At 51.4% G+C, this 16,474-nt stretch overlaps 7 protein-coding genes; 3 read left to right on the top strand and 4 right to left on the bottom strand.

The window, feature by feature from the left end:
- Positions 1-26: 26 nt before the first annotated feature.
- RCC_00788 (related to ribosomal protein S37) lies at positions 27-466 on the top strand (the record flags this gene model as incomplete). XM_023765978.1 has 3 exons in its annotated part: positions 27-180; positions 239-318; positions 380-466. 3 exons carry the CDS (start codon positions 27-29, stop codon positions 464-466), a joined length of 321 nt encoding a protein of 106 aa, XP_023621746.1.
- Positions 467-1,544: 1,078 nt separating this feature from the next.
- Positions 1,545-2,102, bottom strand: RCC_00787 (uncharacterized protein; the record flags this gene model as incomplete). XM_023765977.1 has 2 exons in its annotated part: positions 1,545-1,832; positions 1,890-2,102. 2 exons carry the CDS (start codon positions 2,100-2,102, stop codon positions 1,545-1,547), a joined length of 501 nt encoding a protein of 166 aa, XP_023621745.1.
- A 972-nt stretch (positions 2,103-3,074) lies between these two features.
- On the bottom strand, positions 3,075-3,794 carry RCC_00786 (uncharacterized protein; the record flags this gene model as incomplete). Its single annotated transcript, XM_023765976.1, has 1 exon — positions 3,075-3,794. The coding sequence occupies one exon, from the start codon at positions 3,792-3,794 to the stop codon at positions 3,075-3,077; it is 720 nt and encodes a 239-aa protein (XP_023621744.1).
- A 1,597-nt stretch (positions 3,795-5,391) lies between these two features.
- RCC_00785 (uncharacterized protein) lies at positions 5,392-6,345 on the bottom strand (the record flags this gene model as incomplete). Its single annotated transcript, XM_023765975.1, has 1 exon — positions 5,392-6,345. One exon carries the CDS (start codon positions 6,343-6,345, stop codon positions 5,392-5,394), a length of 954 nt encoding a protein of 317 aa, XP_023621743.1.
- A 380-nt stretch (positions 6,346-6,725) lies between these two features.
- Positions 6,726-8,228, top strand: RCC_12255 (related to tetracycline resistance protein (probable transport protein); the record flags this gene model as incomplete). Its single annotated transcript, XM_023765974.1, has 1 exon — positions 6,726-8,228. One exon carries the CDS (start codon positions 6,726-6,728, stop codon positions 8,226-8,228), a length of 1,503 nt encoding a protein of 500 aa, XP_023621742.1.
- A 2,211-nt stretch (positions 8,229-10,439) lies between these two features.
- On the top strand, positions 10,440-11,420 carry RCC_12254 (uncharacterized protein; the record flags this gene model as incomplete). Its single annotated transcript, XM_023765973.1, has 1 exon — positions 10,440-11,420. One exon carries the CDS (start codon positions 10,440-10,442, stop codon positions 11,418-11,420), a length of 981 nt encoding a protein of 326 aa, XP_023621741.1.
- Positions 11,421-11,768: 348 nt separating this feature from the next.
- On the bottom strand, positions 11,769-15,537 carry RCC_12253 (related to autoinducer 2 sensor kinase/phosphatase luxQ; the record flags this gene model as incomplete). XM_023765972.1 has 9 exons in its annotated part: positions 11,769-12,188; positions 12,434-13,030; positions 13,081-13,110; positions 13,170-13,385; positions 13,443-13,619; positions 13,673-13,975; positions 14,030-14,985; positions 15,129-15,181; positions 15,233-15,537. The coding sequence occupies 9 exons, from the start codon at positions 15,535-15,537 to the stop codon at positions 11,769-11,771; spliced, it is 3,057 nt and encodes a 1,018-aa protein (XP_023621740.1).
- Positions 15,538-16,474: the final 937 nt, after the last annotated feature.

Here is a 16,474-nt window from a genome sequence, read left to right as displayed (position 1 = left end):
CAAAATCCATTCCAGAACAATCCAAGATGGTCGCCGGCAAGACGAACCCCGCGCAACTCGCCCGCTCCGCCGCCTCCACATCCGCCGCCCCCAAACTTCCTCCACTCCCGAAACTGCGCGTGCGCAAGCCTGATCGCGCTGATGCCAATCCCTGTGTGGCTGTCATGAGCTCAATGCTGGGTGGGTCTAGTTCAGGCAAGATACGGACATGTCAAGACTGATATGGCTGGAACGACAGGTTGCTGGGCATCTCAGGGCTACACCACAGCGGGTTGCGCCGTTCTTGAACAACAACTCCGAGTTTGCATGGATGCKAGGGTATGGCATCGCACTGGACTGGCAGATGATGCAGAATTGACGACTGACAATGTCATTCTAGAAAGCGGGCCAGACGAAGAAGAGCACCATCAACCACCATCTCTCGCGATTCTACCCCCAGATCATTGGGCCCCACAAACGGAAGTAAGAGACGGGGATGGGATAAAACTTGTAAAAAAGATGTGGCGGGAAGAGAGACACAATCACCATTAGCGATCATTTGCAGGCGTTGGGAGGGTTGGGAACCTGTCAGGAGATATCTCTGCAGGTCTATGTACAGTCGAATCAACAAGGAGTCACAACAAGGAGCAGCAACCACGACATGGATATCGCTTGCGGCATCTGCTGTTGAGATCTTTGCGCGAGGATGCAGCCCGCACAAACCAAGATGACCGTTGTTCGTAGGATTTGATACCCCTGTTGGCCCTTCACCGAGCGACAGACTCTGAACTCGCAGATCTGACGCAAGTGGCCATTTGGACAAGCTGTCCCAAGATCGCAGCATCTAACAAGCGAGCCTCATCTGGTTCGAGGACCMGTCAATCCCTCCTTGGGCTTTCGTATGCACAATGCTTGCACCCCAACCCTCTGACATCCATTAATAGCTGTTCGACGCGCAAATATCGCATCCTACCCTCTTGCTCCGCGCCATGCTCCGCTGCATGTCACCAGAGGGATCCTGGTATGAATGGAATTCTGGGGTTCACCTGACGTTGCCTGCGCTTCAGCAGCGAATATAGCATACCAGCTCTCGGCCCCAAGCAATCTCCCGAAGACTTGGGTCTGGCACGAGACAGCTGCCTTGGTACCAAGAGGGATGGCTGGAGACAGACCTGTGTCTGGAATTCGCTTCCCAAGTCGCTTGACTGGCTGATCAACGTTCTATACCACCGCCCTGTCAAGGGTCAGATTCAAGTTGAACTCCACCTCAAATTAGGGCGTTAGGTCGAACAGGTTGCGGATCGCTCGGATCATCTTCGTGTCAATCACCAGATTGGCTACCGAGTGATCGGACACGCCATTCTCCCAGCAGCGTGCCGCTGTAAGTTGGTCCTGAGCATGAGTACAACCTTGCGAGCTCCACGCATCTGCTCTTTGCCAACAAGATGGCGGTAGACTTTGAGGATGCTTTCAGATATCGCAGGACGGAACTTCCATCTAGGAGACACTGGTGCAAGGATCGTGACTGGGTTCATACGGTAGTACATCTATTCCATTCCCCTAACCTAACAGCTAGACCCATTCGCCGCATCGCATCGGTACTCATACAGAACATCCGTACTAGACCCAACATGCGAACAAGTCTTCCTCTGCTCATCACCACATTTCTTCTCCTTATGGCAGAAAGCGACGATATTCTCAAAGCCCGGGGTGAATGAGACATCCAGCTTCTGATTGTCGGTCGTWGAGACGCGGAAGTAGAAGGTTGTTCTGTCCGGTTGAGTGCACACGTTGCCGCCTTTCAGTTGAAAGGGTTTGCCGCCAGCCTCGTTGCCCGGGCAAAGTGGATCGACCTAGGACATCATTAGCTAGTGTTTTCTATGGTTCGTTGTTGGAGTGGCTCAACTAACGAAGAAGCCATTCTCCACGGAACGTTTCCCAAGAGCTTTACAGTCCTCCTTCTCGTCCCCACGGATGATGTAGGTGTCCTTTCTGACCGTTGGCCTTGAACAAGTTCCCATGCCAACGCATATGGCGTTTGGGGTGGTAAGGATTCGTCCAACCCAAAATTCGGCTGTAGAGAGGCCTGCAAGAGCCGATAAGACTGCGATCGAGAGCTTCATCGTGAAGGAGTAAGGGATGAGGATGAGATGGATATTGATGAGATGGATATTGATGAGATGGATATTGATGAGATGGATATTGATGAGATGGATGTTGATGAGATGGATGTTGATGAGATGGATGTTGATGAGATGGATGTTGATGAGATGGATGTTGATGAGATGGATGTTGATGAGATGAGCCAAGGTTGAAGTAGGAGTACTGTGTTTATATATGCCTTGTATACTGGGATGATCGTTATAAGCTTGGTTGCTAGTTGATCCTTCGAAGTTCAAAAAACCATCCTTCAGAGTAGAACTTAGGCGCAGAGCATCGAGTGATGGCCGGCGACTGGTCGTCGATGGGATGCAAAGTGGCTTACATTCTGCATTGTTGATAGGCCAAATGATTATGAGACACTTCCGCTTCTGTACTAGGTATCAAAGTTGTCACGCACGCGAAGGAAGTAGGCGAAGGAAGGCGACCAGTAAGCCACAGTATGAAAGATGCTTCGCGTACTATGTCGTCTAGGGTTGTTCCTTACTGTAGAGTGCAATCCGATAAACACGGAAAGTCTCCAAATAATCGATAAGTGCGCGCGTGGAGCTTGACGGGCTACATACCATCGATGAATGAAGTATTGGAGGTTATGGTTTGTCGTCAGTCATGAGATTTGAAGCAGTCTACGGAAATTGGGTATCGTAAGAAGATAGACACCGMCCTGCTAGAACTTCTTCCTAGCAACAACTCCGAGGCCTTTGCTCCCACTGTGTGTTCCCTTTCCGAGTGTGTCTGTCCAGAGAAGCACAGCTCAACCCACACCGTCACAACCCAGCGTTAAAATCTCCATTTCCCGCTTCATTTCCTGCATTCAGTATGAGGTGGCCCAAAGATGATCTCTTGTCTCGACCGTGAGCTGTCGATATGGGATGATTCGGAAATTTGTTCTGCATGATGCTTGCTCTCGTCAACCGCATCGTTTGACTGCTGGTTCACATCCATTCGCATTTGATGCGCACCGGCAGGACCAGTAACTGGGCTTGTGCTGCAAGTAATTGAACTTTGATAGTTTGTATGTGTTGGATCGGTGGAGAAGCAGTTGAAGGGGTGCATTCCTTTACCGCCGTCTGCATCGCAACAGACAGCTGCTGCATGAACTGCTCGCGCGAACGGTCGACGTCCCAAATGGCGTTGAGCCAAGCACAGGGCGCCCCTGGGTGCGAATGGCCCAATGTGAAGTGGACTTCGAACCTTGTCTCCATGGAGAACAAGCTTCGGACCTTGAGCACCAGTTTGCGGTCCATTTCGTACGTTCCCCCAATACCGCGCACAGCATCTTTGCGGGCCTCGATCTTGAGCTTGACTTGGCGGATCTCGGAGAACTGATCTTTGCCGATCAGGCGTCGGAAAGCGTTGACTCTACTGCGCACTTCCCAGCGCGGGAATTTCTTTGCCTCGGACGATGCAGTCGGGGTCGTTGTCATGATCGTAAGCGGATTGAGATGGTAGTACATCTTGCGCGTCTCTTGTCGAATCTCGCGGCAAGTCTGTGTAAGCGCGATGGATGGGAGGCTGGCTGTGGCTCGGTCGAATGACTGATCCATTGTGTCGTCGCTGCAGTCAAGGGCAATGCCTCCGGAAGTGGTGAAGACGTGTTCGTAGATTTGGTTGCGCAGCTCCGGCGCCAGTAGCCCGAACAGCGAGTTCTCCATGGCGCAAAGGTGGGACGTTGGTTTTGCTGATGAAGATGTCGAAGAAAAAGTCGAGGTCGAGCTCGAAGTAAAGAAGAGGTTGAGAAGGGCGGGCTACGGTGCGCGATGACGGCAAAGGCGCTAGTATGTATTAGCGCAGCCTGAGTGAATGAAATGCCAAGTCCAGAAAGTTCCACGCTCAGAGAAATCGTTATAAGAGCAATCCCACAGCGCGCAATTCAAAAATGAGAAATTGCTGCGGTAGATTCGGAGAAGTTTTTGGTCTCCTAATACGTCCAATGTCTCTAGAACCCCTGGAAGCCTCAGTAGCAGCGGAGTCGGTGATCGAATGATAGAAAGACACAGTCCTGTTTGAATTTCCAGTCTCGCCAAATCTAAATAGTGTTGAATGAGCGTTCGGACGGCGTCCATTCAACATAGAAGTCGAGGAAATGGCTCTTTGCGATGGGACCGGCCCTCCGTGGTCGTAGATCAACACTGCTGATTGTGAATTCACCAGGCGGCCCCAACGAAAAGCTTAATCCGGAAGCGACATCCCGTAAAGATGCTCGACGGGTTCTCTACACTCTAGAGGCAAAGTGAGAATGCTTGACGCCAGCCTCTGACATTGCAACACCACCCCGTTAAAGACATCTGAGTTGTTGCGCTGAAAGTTGGGAGTGATGCGGCGGCTGTAGGCCCATAGCAATGGCCATCGAGCATGTCTATCCCCGTAGTATTGGAGGCAGCCTTTTTGAGGATCTGGGTTATCGGCAGTTGATTCCATAGGGGTCTGAACGGTTGCCCTCGAGAACGCGGTAGGCAGATTCCGGATCAAAGCCCAGTCTCCGCCAATAACCATGTGAGTGCATGCTCTCTTCACGTGTCCCTCAATTAGATCTCCAGCCACATAGAAGGCCCGCGAGCGATGGAACAGCATAAGGCAGACCTCTATGATCAAGCCTACTGGCTCGAGTCCCAAACAGGTATGGAAGTCAATGTCGACGCTATTCACACGAAAACCTTAGCAATACTGGTCCATGATCATGCACCACTGATCCGAGCAAGCGAGGGTGGCGATAGGATCGATTATACAGCTTATGGACAAATCGAGAGGCGTCTCGACGCATCAAAGTTGCGCAGCGTCTCTCCTCGGATGACTCGGTTGACCCCTGTCAGGCCCGTAACGGGTTGAGAGTACCATGTCCTTCCTGTTGGCCGGAGAGAGCCGGTCAAGGTCAGGGCCATGTCGAGGTCTGCAGGATCTCTGCTCCTTATCGAAGGTGCAGACGATTCGGTCAGTGGTATTGCTTTGCCTTCACGAATGGAGGACTGCAGTATTGCTTCACGGTGGAGGTGCAAGTCTCGCCTCGTAGTGTGTTATCGACCACGCTAGAAAGAGAGACGTGCGAAATGCGAAATTGAATTTTATGGCTGCGTCCGGGCTGGCAATCAGAATCGCGCTTTGCACAGGAGGGCCAGATGGAACAAGGCGTCGAATTCAACCATTTTCTTGTGTAATGCTCAGCTGAAATAGTGTCATCGTATAGACCGTTCTTACATAGTCTAATGACAGTTCCAGGCGTAAAACGTCGACGTCTATTGTGACACTTCATCGTCAAAAGTCAACACCTCTTCGTAGTCGACTCGGGTGGATTCCGCTCGCCTCTATCGGCGTTGTCTCCTCCGCCTTGGCCTCGACATTTGCACCGGTGCCTTCTTTGCCGGCCTTTAATCTTTCTTTCTTCTCCTTCTTCTCCTTTTCTTTCCTCTCAAGCTCCGCTCGTCGCTGTCGCTGCTCCYCCAGTCTCGTGTTCTTGACTTTAATCTTCTCCATCCTGCCCTCCGTCTTTCCGCCTCCACCCGCTGTCAGCTCCACATTGATCTTTCTTGTGTGATCTTTAGGCTTGCGCCCGTTGTATCCCACACTGGTAGATCCCCCAGCCTCAGCTTTTGCCTTGCTTGCTGCGGCCGTCTTGTCATCGATGACATCTGGGTCGAATGTGGAGTGGTGGAACAGCTTCAAGCAAGTCTTCATGCGATCATAGTTCTCGAACTCCAGGAAAGCGAAGCCCTTGCTTTTCTTTGTGCCAGGTTCTGTCCGGTGTCGCAGGTTGAAGGGTTGGAGTGATTTGAAATGTTGTTGGAGCGCAGCGTCGGTGGTTTTGTAGGGTAGATTGCCGATGAAAAGTATGAACTTTGATTTCGTCTTTGGAGCATCTGCTGCTGGCTTCTCTGCTCCGTCCTCTGTCTTTCCCTCGCCTGCGGTTGTGTTCTTCTTCTTTTTCCGCGATTTTTTCGGCCGTGCGACTACCGCTGCACCATCTGTGACTTTCTCGCCCTTATCCGCTCCAGYAACAGACTCTCCATCTCCGTCTACAGCATCCTCTGCCTTGCGCTTCTTCGTTTTTGACTTCTTTGAGACTTCTGCATCCTTTGCTGGCGCATCCTCCGCACCATCTTGGGCGTCATCAAGCTTGCGCTTCTTCGTCTTGCCAGGTTGGCGACGTTCAGCATCACGCTGGGCTTTGCGCTCCTTTCGAGAGACTGCATCTGCTTCCGTGGTCGACATTCTGGGTGAGCGATGAAATAGTTCGATGTCGGACGTCGGTCGGATTCGCGTCCCAGAAATCGTTTGATGCAGGGTCTGACTCGGCCCGCCGGCCCGAGCTCCGATAACACGGCACCTTACGCTATAGGGAAGGTGCCTCTCCTAAGTTACGTCCATCTTAACGGTCACACCATAAACATGAAATTTCCACACTGTGTTCGTTCTTAAGTCTCTCGTCGCTGAACATCTGAAACTTGCCGCACCAAAGCAGCATTCAAAGTTGGATTGTACTCAGCTGAGACCCGAGGGGAGACTGTACATCGCAATCAAGGAGCTATAGCGGCCGCGGAAAAGTGACATTTTGCTGACCCAACACATACCCTTGATAAAGACGCAGGAATATGCCTCCCCCAGCAAGCCCACCTCAAAATGACACCCCAGGCGTCACAGCAACAGAGACAACTCCCTTACTCGCCCCCGAAGCAGTCTCTACAACAGAGCAGAATGGCGACCTTCATTCGAACCACATCGAACACGATCCTGAAGACGAGAAGATGCCATATATCCAAATCCTCCTTCTATGCTACGCCTCCTTGGCAGAACCCGTGGCATATTTTGCCATATTCCCCTTTATCAATGCCATGATTCAATCCACAGGAGGCATCCCGGAAAGCTCGGTAGGCTTCTACTCCGGCCTGATCGAATCGCTCTTCTCTCTAGTCCAAATGGTACTCATGATCTTCTACGGCCGAATGTCAGATCGACTTGGCAGGAAGCCGATCCTTGTCTTCTCCCTCTGCGGTGTGAGTGTCGCAACCGCGCTGTTTGGCATGAGCCGTACTTTATGGCAGATGGTCATGTTCCGCTGCTTGTCTGGGGTCTTCGCGGGGAGTGTCGTGACGATTCGGACGATGCTGAGTGAGAATACGGGAAAGAAGACGCAAGGTAGAGCTTTCGCCTGGTACATGTTCACCAGAAACCTGGGCATCTTTCTCGGACCTTTGGTGGGAGGTGGGCTTGCCAGTCCAGCTGAGCAATTCCCGGGGACTTTTGGCAACGTCCAATTCTTCAAGGATTACCCATATGCACTGCCCACATTTGTAGCCGGAGCCATCTGTATGACAGGCACCCTGACCAGCTTATTCTTTCTCAAAGAGGTATGTCCGAGTCTATACACCGTACTCTCATGGAAACTGACATCATCCCAGACGCTTCACCGCACAGCTGGAGACTCAGATACTCCTGCCGAGCCACCGCTCTCAACAATTCAAGTCCTCCGCTCTCCTGGTGTACCCATGGTACTCTACATCTTCGGCCATGTCATGCTCCTAGCCCTAGCCTTCACCGCTGTCTCCCCAGTCTTCCAATTCACCTCAATCGCTCACGGTGGGCTCTCTTTCTCTCCTCGCCAGATATCCCTTTTCCTCGCACTAGGCGGCTTCTCCCAGGCCCTCTGGATGCTCATCGCGTTTCCATACTTACAATCCCGCATCGGCACCGGTTCCCTCCTTCGCATATGCGCCGCCTCCTGGCCTAGCTTTATGGCCATTTACCCAATATTGAATGAGCTCCTACGACGGGACTTGTGGACGGCGTTCTGGATCGTGGCGCCAATTGGAATCGTACTTGGAAGTGGGGTTGCGATGGCGTTTGCCTGTGTTCAGCTGGCACTGAATGATATTTCGCCCAGTAAGCAGGTCTTGGGTACAGTGAACGCTCTGGCATTGACGGTCAACTCTGGTGTGCGAGCGATAGCGCCGGCTGCTTTCACGACCATCTACGCCGTGGGAGTCAAATGGGGATGGGCGGATGGACATCTCGCTTGGATAATSCTGGTTTTCATTGCTCTGGGTTTGAGCTGGGCTGCGTGGAATTTACCAGAGCGAGCGGAAGGAAGGCCTTAAGGGAAGAAAAGTGCGGAGGATGAGTAGCTTTGCCTGGAATACCCTCAAAGGCCCAATTGCAATGTCGACCGTGATATTTGCAATTTAACGTGTTCCGCGAACCTTTTCCTGGTCTTCGAGGGACGTAAAATGATCGAGGTGTCAAGTATGTGGCTTGCCTCATCGATGATGTCCCATCGCAAGCCAACATTTTCGCAACGTCGGCAGCACCTCACTTTGAGTGCGAGCTCTCAGCATTTGAGTTCTTGATCGAAGCTTTTGATCCAGGAAGAAGTCCGTGTCACATGCTCCGTAAAGATCAATCCAAATCAATGGGCGGGATTTTTCACGACTTCCTGATTTCGTCTTTCCCAGTTTGGCCATGCTTGTCAAGCTTAATTTTTGCTGCCACGAATGGATCGACCGACAGTTACTCTGATGGTGGACTGACGCCCATGTCATCGTCCAGACCAGATCCTCATGCCTGCTTCGTCCCGCTCTCTCACTAGCTTTGAAATTGTTTTAGATATCTTCCGTATCTTTTCCATCTGAATTCCAAATCTCCAGCCAGTGTATTTCAGCTGCAACATCTGCGGGACCGTCCGTCTGAGGACTGGCGGCTGTCTCGCCGCGAAGGGGCTCCGCAGATTACCAAATAAGCCCCGATACAACCACATAGTACCTTCAGTACTTTGCATGTATTCTTGATGATATAGACCCTCTCGATTCTTGATGTCGTTTCGCGAGCCAACTCCGGATCAAAGTGTCTTGGAAGCGTAGATGGTGGCAATGCCGAGTCCAACTCGAACAGTCTCTTTTTCAAGGCAGGCCTCGTCATAAAAGATCGTGGTCGCTGCGTCTCACTGGCAATGTTGGGTGAACCTGCGCCCTCAAGTAGAATGCGGTTATYTTCCAGGCGGSATTGCTATTCTAGCGCCTCTCCCTATTTTGAGAATGTGGTAGTATTGAGACTTGACGGAGTCCACAGACCGGTCCAATTTCACAGCGATTTCAGTCCAAGCTGTACCAGTCGATCTCATGCTCATCAGACATTCCTGCTCTGCTTTCGTCCAGAATCTCGGTTCATTGTCAGGACCTCCTTTACGTAGCCTAGCACAGATCGTTGCCCTTGTTCGCCCGAGTACGATACTGATGTCAAGAGTGGAGATGCCAGCAGCAGCCATTTCGATGGCGGTTCTAGCGTCTTCTTTACTCCATCGTCCTTTCGGCTGATCCCGCGCGATTTTATGGTACCTTGAACTCACAGCCACGGAGGTCCTGCCCATCTGCTCAGCGATCTGGGCCCAGGTGGGCCGAGGCATGGTGTTTTCACGAAGACGCCGAAGAGTCTCGTCATCGCTCAGTTTCCATTCGGACAGCGGATGGAGCGATCTGGGATAAGCGCCACGAAATCGCTGAGTTGACAGGAAGTCCTTCAATGACTTCATGTCCACAGACCGCCTTGGACGGCCGGCTTGCGTTTCGAATGTTGCGCCCCTTTTGAATTTGYCAACGCGATCTTGAACGCTTCTCCTACTTCGATCCAGAGACCTTACGATTTGTGCGAGGTGGGTTCCTTGATTCCAAAGCTCGGCGAGGCGCTCGCATTCTGTCCTACTCCATGCTCGGGGATGTCCCCGTGGTTCGTTGAACTTGTTGCGGATCTTGTAAAGTTTTTGGCTCACGCTTTGGCGTGTCCGGCCGAGTATACCAGCTATGAATGCTTCATGGTGGCCCTGTGATTTGAGTGCCAGGGCCTTTTCTTGTTCTTCTTTGGTCCAAGGTGTGTAAGATTGGTGGCGAAGGAATTGAAAATGCACATGGACATTGGAGCGCCTAAGCAATGGGCTCAAGAGGCTTCCCGCCCACAGGCGTGGGGTCATGCTCTGGGGTGATGGAGTACCTGGCTCTCCTGCTACTCGAGCGACGTCGTCTCGTTCTTACGGAAAGGAAAGGACGGTGCCCGTCTTGGAAGATTGTACACACATGTAAGGTGGTAGGTAGGTAGTTTGAGTCCCGCGCGTAACGGGCCGGGCGGGCCGTCATAGCTCCGGTCCGCCCCAGCCCCGGTCGAGCTGCTTTGCCTTGCCATGGAATGAATCGGGCATCGAAGCATGGCAGCGCGGAGAGCAACATGTTTGGGAGCAAAATGACAATATCACCGCAGTTGTCATTCATCGTCCCTCGGCCTCTTCATCCGTGACCATTAGCCGTAGCGCTCTCTCGCGTCGGATGGACGGCATCACCCTCTCTCAGCATGACCTGATCAAGCAATGGTCCACATGGCCCAGTTCATGGAAGCCATGGCGCTTGCAACAACACGCCCGCATCGTCACCGGACAATGCCGTCGCCGGCCGGAAATCTGCAATGTCCWCCGCCGCTCTGCCATTTGTGCTTTCTGGGCCGTGGGATTGCTCAATCTGCCCATTTATTCCTTCATCACCGCCCTCTCAATACGTCGAGTGCATCGTACCATGGCCGCCTGGGAGTCCTGGTCTGTAGACACCATATCTGGCCGGTTATTGTCTCATTCTTTGGAGTCCGTAGGCTTCAAGAGATGGTTCTGCCAGACCCATCAACAATCAATGTGGCGCAACGTGGATCTGCCAAAATGGGTTCCGTTGTTTGGTATACGAAGCTCCAGTCTCGCCGAAGAGCAGTACTGGACCATCATCACTTCCAATTTCGCACACGTGAATCCGGCTCACCTCGCGGGCAACATGGTCTGTCTTTGGCAATTTGCCCCTGTATGCGCCGACATTCCTGGCCTCAACTGGATGCATGTCTGTGCAGTCACGCTGATCGCTTGCTTGTCTTCCTCCATGGCTTCACTTGCTCAGATCGCTTATTTTCCATCCCCGGACAAGGAGTGGGTCCCAAGTCAAGCAATTTCACTCGGATTCAGCGGCATCAACATGGCATTTCTTGGTATCGCGGCGATGGGCTCGCCGAAAAGACCCATAAGTCACCACCCCATACCGATTCCTGTTCCCTGCTGGGCGGTTTGTGGTGTTGCCGTGCTCATGGATATTCAAGGCATTCTGCACATAATGGGTGTTGTGGGAAGAGCACCATGGTCTCCAAAGATGGAAAACATAGGCCACCTTACGCACTTGGCTGGCTTTGGAACTGGAGCACTGTACTACTGGTTGATATTGAGACATCGGCCTTGTATGCCAACTCAGTTGGAAATAGTACCGGACGAATCTTGACGAATAGACATACTACAGCCTCCACATCCATACATGGTATCATCTGTGGGGGAGTCACGGCGCTACATCGAGTAGACAATTCACACGTCTTGAGCGAACCAAGAGTGACTAGGCTACTGGCCTTCTTATTCTTGTGCTTATAGCTACCTGTTCGCGAGCATCGTCGTCGATTCACAACAAGCAAAGCCGGCAACCTTCAATTTCACCGGCTCTTGGGGATTGGACGGAGACATGCGGCCCTCATCTGCTGCTTATCGCCCAGGTCTGCTTTCCCGCTAACGATACCGAGTGGCAAGTGCTGGCCGATTTCCCCCTCTAGCTGTCGTACATTCCAAGGCCTGTCTTACTCTACACATCTGTCGTGATTTTTCCGTTTTGCTTCGAGTCAGCCACTTCTCTTATCCTCTCCAGCAGTTCTGCGACGGTGAAAGGTTTGGGCATCACTGCGTCGAATCCCGCCAGCATGGCTCGTTCCACTTGCTCCCGGCGAACATTCGCTGTGATGGCTATCACGGGGACACTTCGCKTGATGTGTCCATCTTTTTCCAACTGCCGTATCTGCTGGCAGCATTCCAGGCCGTTCATGACTGGCATCTCCCAATCAAGCAAAATGACATCCACTTTGATGGATGCATGATGACTGGATGTCCTCACCCACATGTCTGATGTTTCGAGAAGCTGAAGAGCTTCCTTGCCATGGTTGGCAACGGTCACTGTGCATTTCGCGAAGCGGAGCTGTTTGGCTAGAATCCTCTGATTGATCAAATTCTGCATCTCGTTAGCTGCGATAATTCAGTACGGTAAGCAGAGCTGTCCATAGGAGGTATGTTCAACATGTCGAGGGTCTTGAGGTCCCATCGCATCGATTGTGAAACTGTTCGCTCGACACAGCCTCTACATCCCCTCTAGTAGAATCACTCGCCAGACTGTCGAGAGACCTTGTTCAAGGGCCAAGCTGGTAGAAGAAACCTCATGCTGACAGCTCTGATGATAAAGGGTACTGTAATACTCACATCCTCAACCAACAGCAAGTTGAACTTGCTTGGATCCGGTTCCGTGTGTGGCCGTGTCRATATCTCAGGCACTGCTTCACTCAACTCAGGGTTCAGAGCAAGTGCCGGAAGGCCTGATCTGTCGGTTGATCGCCGTGGCAATTGTGGTGGTATGAGCCGTCGCGGGCTCCCTTTTGATGGCTGCTGGGCACGTCTTGTTTCGATATAGAATCCAAAGGCCGACCCTTGTCCTAGACATGATGCAACACCAATGCCGCCGTCCTGTTTCTCAACCAGTTTTTGACAAATGTAGAGTCCTATACCACTGCCACCATACTCTATGTGGGTACGTGGATTTGCTTGGGAGAAGCGTTTGAAGAGCTTCTTCTTCTCTTCTGAGGTCATTCCAGGTCCGAAATCTTCCACGGAGAACCATAGATAAAGCGGCTTCTCCCCAGCGCTGCAAGGCGGCAGAATGCTGTTCTCCAGATGATCGCTTCGGCAGGTGCTCCATTCCAGCCGTCCGAAAGCAGTGTGTAGCACAGGCGTCTGGCCTTCCGAAGCACCGTATCTCACGCAAATCTTGCGAGACGGCCGGTTCACGGTGAACTTGATYGCCTGGAAATCAGTGTCAGAAGTGTCGCTTAAGTGGTAAGCAAGGTACGGACATTTCCCACGAGATTTATGAGCACTTGCGCCTGGATCTAAGAGTCAGCAATCAGAATCTTCCGCCGTCCCCTGGTGATGATTTGCTCACCAGTCGAGAAGGATCTAATAGTGCGTGGGATATGCCAAGCTCATCACATGATGAATCTTGCACTGGCTCGATCGAGACGCCGTTCATCTTCACCTCGCCGGAAAACATTCGGAGAGTAGTGTGAACGACTGAGATGGGAGACGTGGAGAGTGGCGAGAAGGATAGCATGTCGGATTCAAGACGGGACAGGATCAACACGTCGTCTATAATGCGCTTCTGATCGATGTGGTGTGTTAGAGTCTCTTTCAACACCCCCTGGCTCAAATAACCCACCTGATGAGCGGCACACGCAAGAATGGTGTTTGCCGAGTCCACGTTGGATTTGACAATGGCCAAGTAGTCTGCCGGGTCCTCGTGATGTTCCTTCATGCTTTGGGAGATCCCGTCCGCTAGTTGTAGTATGGCCGTCAAGGGGTTGCGCATTTCATGACTGGTCGTATCGATGAACTCCTACAAGACGTCAGTCACGAGCAAGGTTATGGTCAGGGAAGAGCCGATCCAACCTCTTGTTGACGCTTGGCATTCAAAGCCGTGGCAGCAACCTGTGCTTGCACTGACTCAGCCCATTTCTGATGAGATATATCTAGAATGTAGGTCATGACCAGCTTGACCGTACCGCTCTCCCCGAATAGCGGAAAGGACGAAGTCAAAATCCACGCCGAGCATTCTTCTGCACCCGCAGTGGGTGGCGTGAATGCTCTTCGAAGACGAATTTCCCGTTCAATTCGTGGAGACCCATCCAGTAATCTAATCATGWCGGCCTCGACTATAGCACCTCCACCCGGATGCAACGCCTGGAAGAAGTCCTACCGTTTGGAGTTAGCAGAGAGGCTCGACTTTCCTTGCAACTAGCGTCTCACACTCATGTCCGGTCTTGTCCGATCGTGACCGGTGATTTCATAGAACTGATCATTCGCAAACTGAATCCTGCGATCTTGGCCGAACTGGCAAAAGCCGACTGGTGCATATTTTGCCATGTGCTGCAGCTTGCTCTCACTGTTCATTGCTCGCTGCTCAAGTATTCTTTCTCTTGCTTTGAACTGTTCGGCAGAGATGGAAGCAGCCCATTTCGCTTCTATCTGTCGGGCCATGTCGATGATACTGCTTTCGGTGGAATGATCGTACAGTCTCCGAGGATTGTTTCCCWCCACGATGAAGCCGAGAAGATTCCCTCCGCTGGACAGGGACCGGATGGTGACGTCCATCGAAGGCTCACCATAGCCGCACCAGGAGATCCTATCAAGCGGACCCACAGAGCCAAGGCTACCATCAGACTGGCTGAGAATAATTGGCGTGCCCGTCTCTCGGGCTTTCTGAAAGTGCTTAACAAATCCACTCCGGTCTCTCTCCAGATTTGCCTCTTGAGGTGCACATGGATCGTCGTCTTCGACACCTATTCTTCCAACACAGTGCAGATTCGGCTCATCGTCAGTTTCTGTCTCGACGTGAGAGTACAGCAAGCACATTGTTATGTCGTTGGGGTTCCGTTTAAGCGCCGCAATGACAAGGGTAATGGTTTCGTAGACCGAATTCGTTGGCACGGCTGCAATTTCCTCAACGACCAGCCGACGTCGCTCATGAAGGATCCTGTCAGTGCTCTCGTAGACGGTATTGTAAAAGCCTCCGATGGTACCGTCATCACACCGCAGAGGGATGAACTGTCCGATCCAGTAGGTTTCCTCCGGAAAACCTCTCTTTCGCTCGGGGAAGAGGAGTATGTTGTCTACATCGACTGTTTGAGCAGATGCGGCAGCATGATCAAACACTCCCTTCATCTGGGGCCACAACTCTGGGAAGCCATCTTGGAAACCCTTACCTAGAAGCAGCGGGAGGAAGGGTCAGCTTTATCACAACATTCGGTCAGATCTACACTTCACAGATGCGTAGAGGTCTCSTCGTGGGCATTGTCTTTCAACATCCACGTGGGATGCCTTGTGCCCTTTACTGTAAGGTACTCACCAACAAGGCCTGGATGCGCCTTCCCCGCAGTCACTGCAAATTTGTCATTGTATCTGTAGCGCCGTTAGTAGCTTGTTCTTTCCACGCCTGATGGAACGTCGTACATGGCAATCTTGTCCTCGCCCCAATACACGCAGGCCGCTCTGCTGTCTGTGAATACCATGAAGACATAGTTCCGCAGTGATAATGGCCAGTCGGAGATGGGTCCGAGTGGAGTGGATGCATAGTCCGCCTTTCTGAACAAATCGACATGGTTGGTATGTGKCAGGGCATCCGACCAGCAGGGTGGATGTGCGGGGGGGATCAGGGATGTGTCGGAAGCTGTGTCTTCGTCCTGCATGGCGGCCTTGCCACAGCGGCCACAAAAGAGGTACGGATTGGGAGGGACACCATCGGCTAATCTCCGCATCCAAGGACAGACATTGCACGTGTGAGTGAATGTGACGGCGCGTGACTTTTGATAGTGCACGTCAGTTAGGGATTGAGACAACGGTGCGAAGTTATCGGCTTAAGATTCTTCTAGCGTGACGAAGCCCCACATTTAGCCGAATGCGCGGATTACGGCGCGTTTTTAAGAACAACTCTGCAACAATCCTTTTAGGCGATAGTGCGACGCTAGTATTATAGGGTATTAGAACCTCGGTAATTAAAGGTATATTCCGTACAATAAGTAATAAGTAGCATAATTTAATATGCGTGTACAATGTCCTCGCTTTCCTTCTTTAAAGTAAAGTAATAATAGTCTACGATACCTAAGTAATAATAGTAAGGATAAAGTAAAGGTATAATAGCATTACGCGGGCAGCTATATAACTCTTTATATAAATAAGTAAGATCTCTAAAAAAGCAGTAGAATAAAGACCTGCTGCTCTTTTAGCGACTCTTATTAACACCTAAATACTAATATTAATACCTACTACTCCTACTACTATACTACCCCTTTACTACTTACCTATATCCTCCTCCCTCCTCTATACTACCCGTATAAAAGCCTAAGAAGGCGAAGAAGCCTAAGTTGCTATACCTATAGCTAGGTTATATTAATACTACGAAATACTAGAGGCCTAGAACTTTCCCTAAGGATCCGGATAATAATAGCGAATACGGATATTTTAAGTAGAACTTTATAAGAGTATAAGCTAGGAATTTAACACTTTAAGAGTAGCGCTAACCCGTATAATAGCTTAAGAAAATAGGATTCTCCCTTAACCGCGAGTAGAGGGAGATAATAGCTAAGCCTACTACTAAGCACGTCGAGATCTATAATAGCTTTACTAATAGGATCGATAATATCCGAGACCGTCCGAACTACATCGACGCCTTTCTAGTTACGAGCCGGTCTATAT

The sequence above is a fragment of the Ramularia collo-cygni genome (genome assembly GCF_900074925.1).
Source record: "Ramularia collo-cygni strain URUG2 genome assembly, contig: RCC_scaffold01, whole genome shotgun sequence".
Classification (NCBI taxonomy): Eukaryota; Fungi; Ascomycota; class Dothideomycetes; order Mycosphaerellales; family Mycosphaerellaceae; genus Ramularia; species Ramularia collo-cygni.
This window is presented reverse-complemented; position numbering and strand designations above follow the sequence as displayed.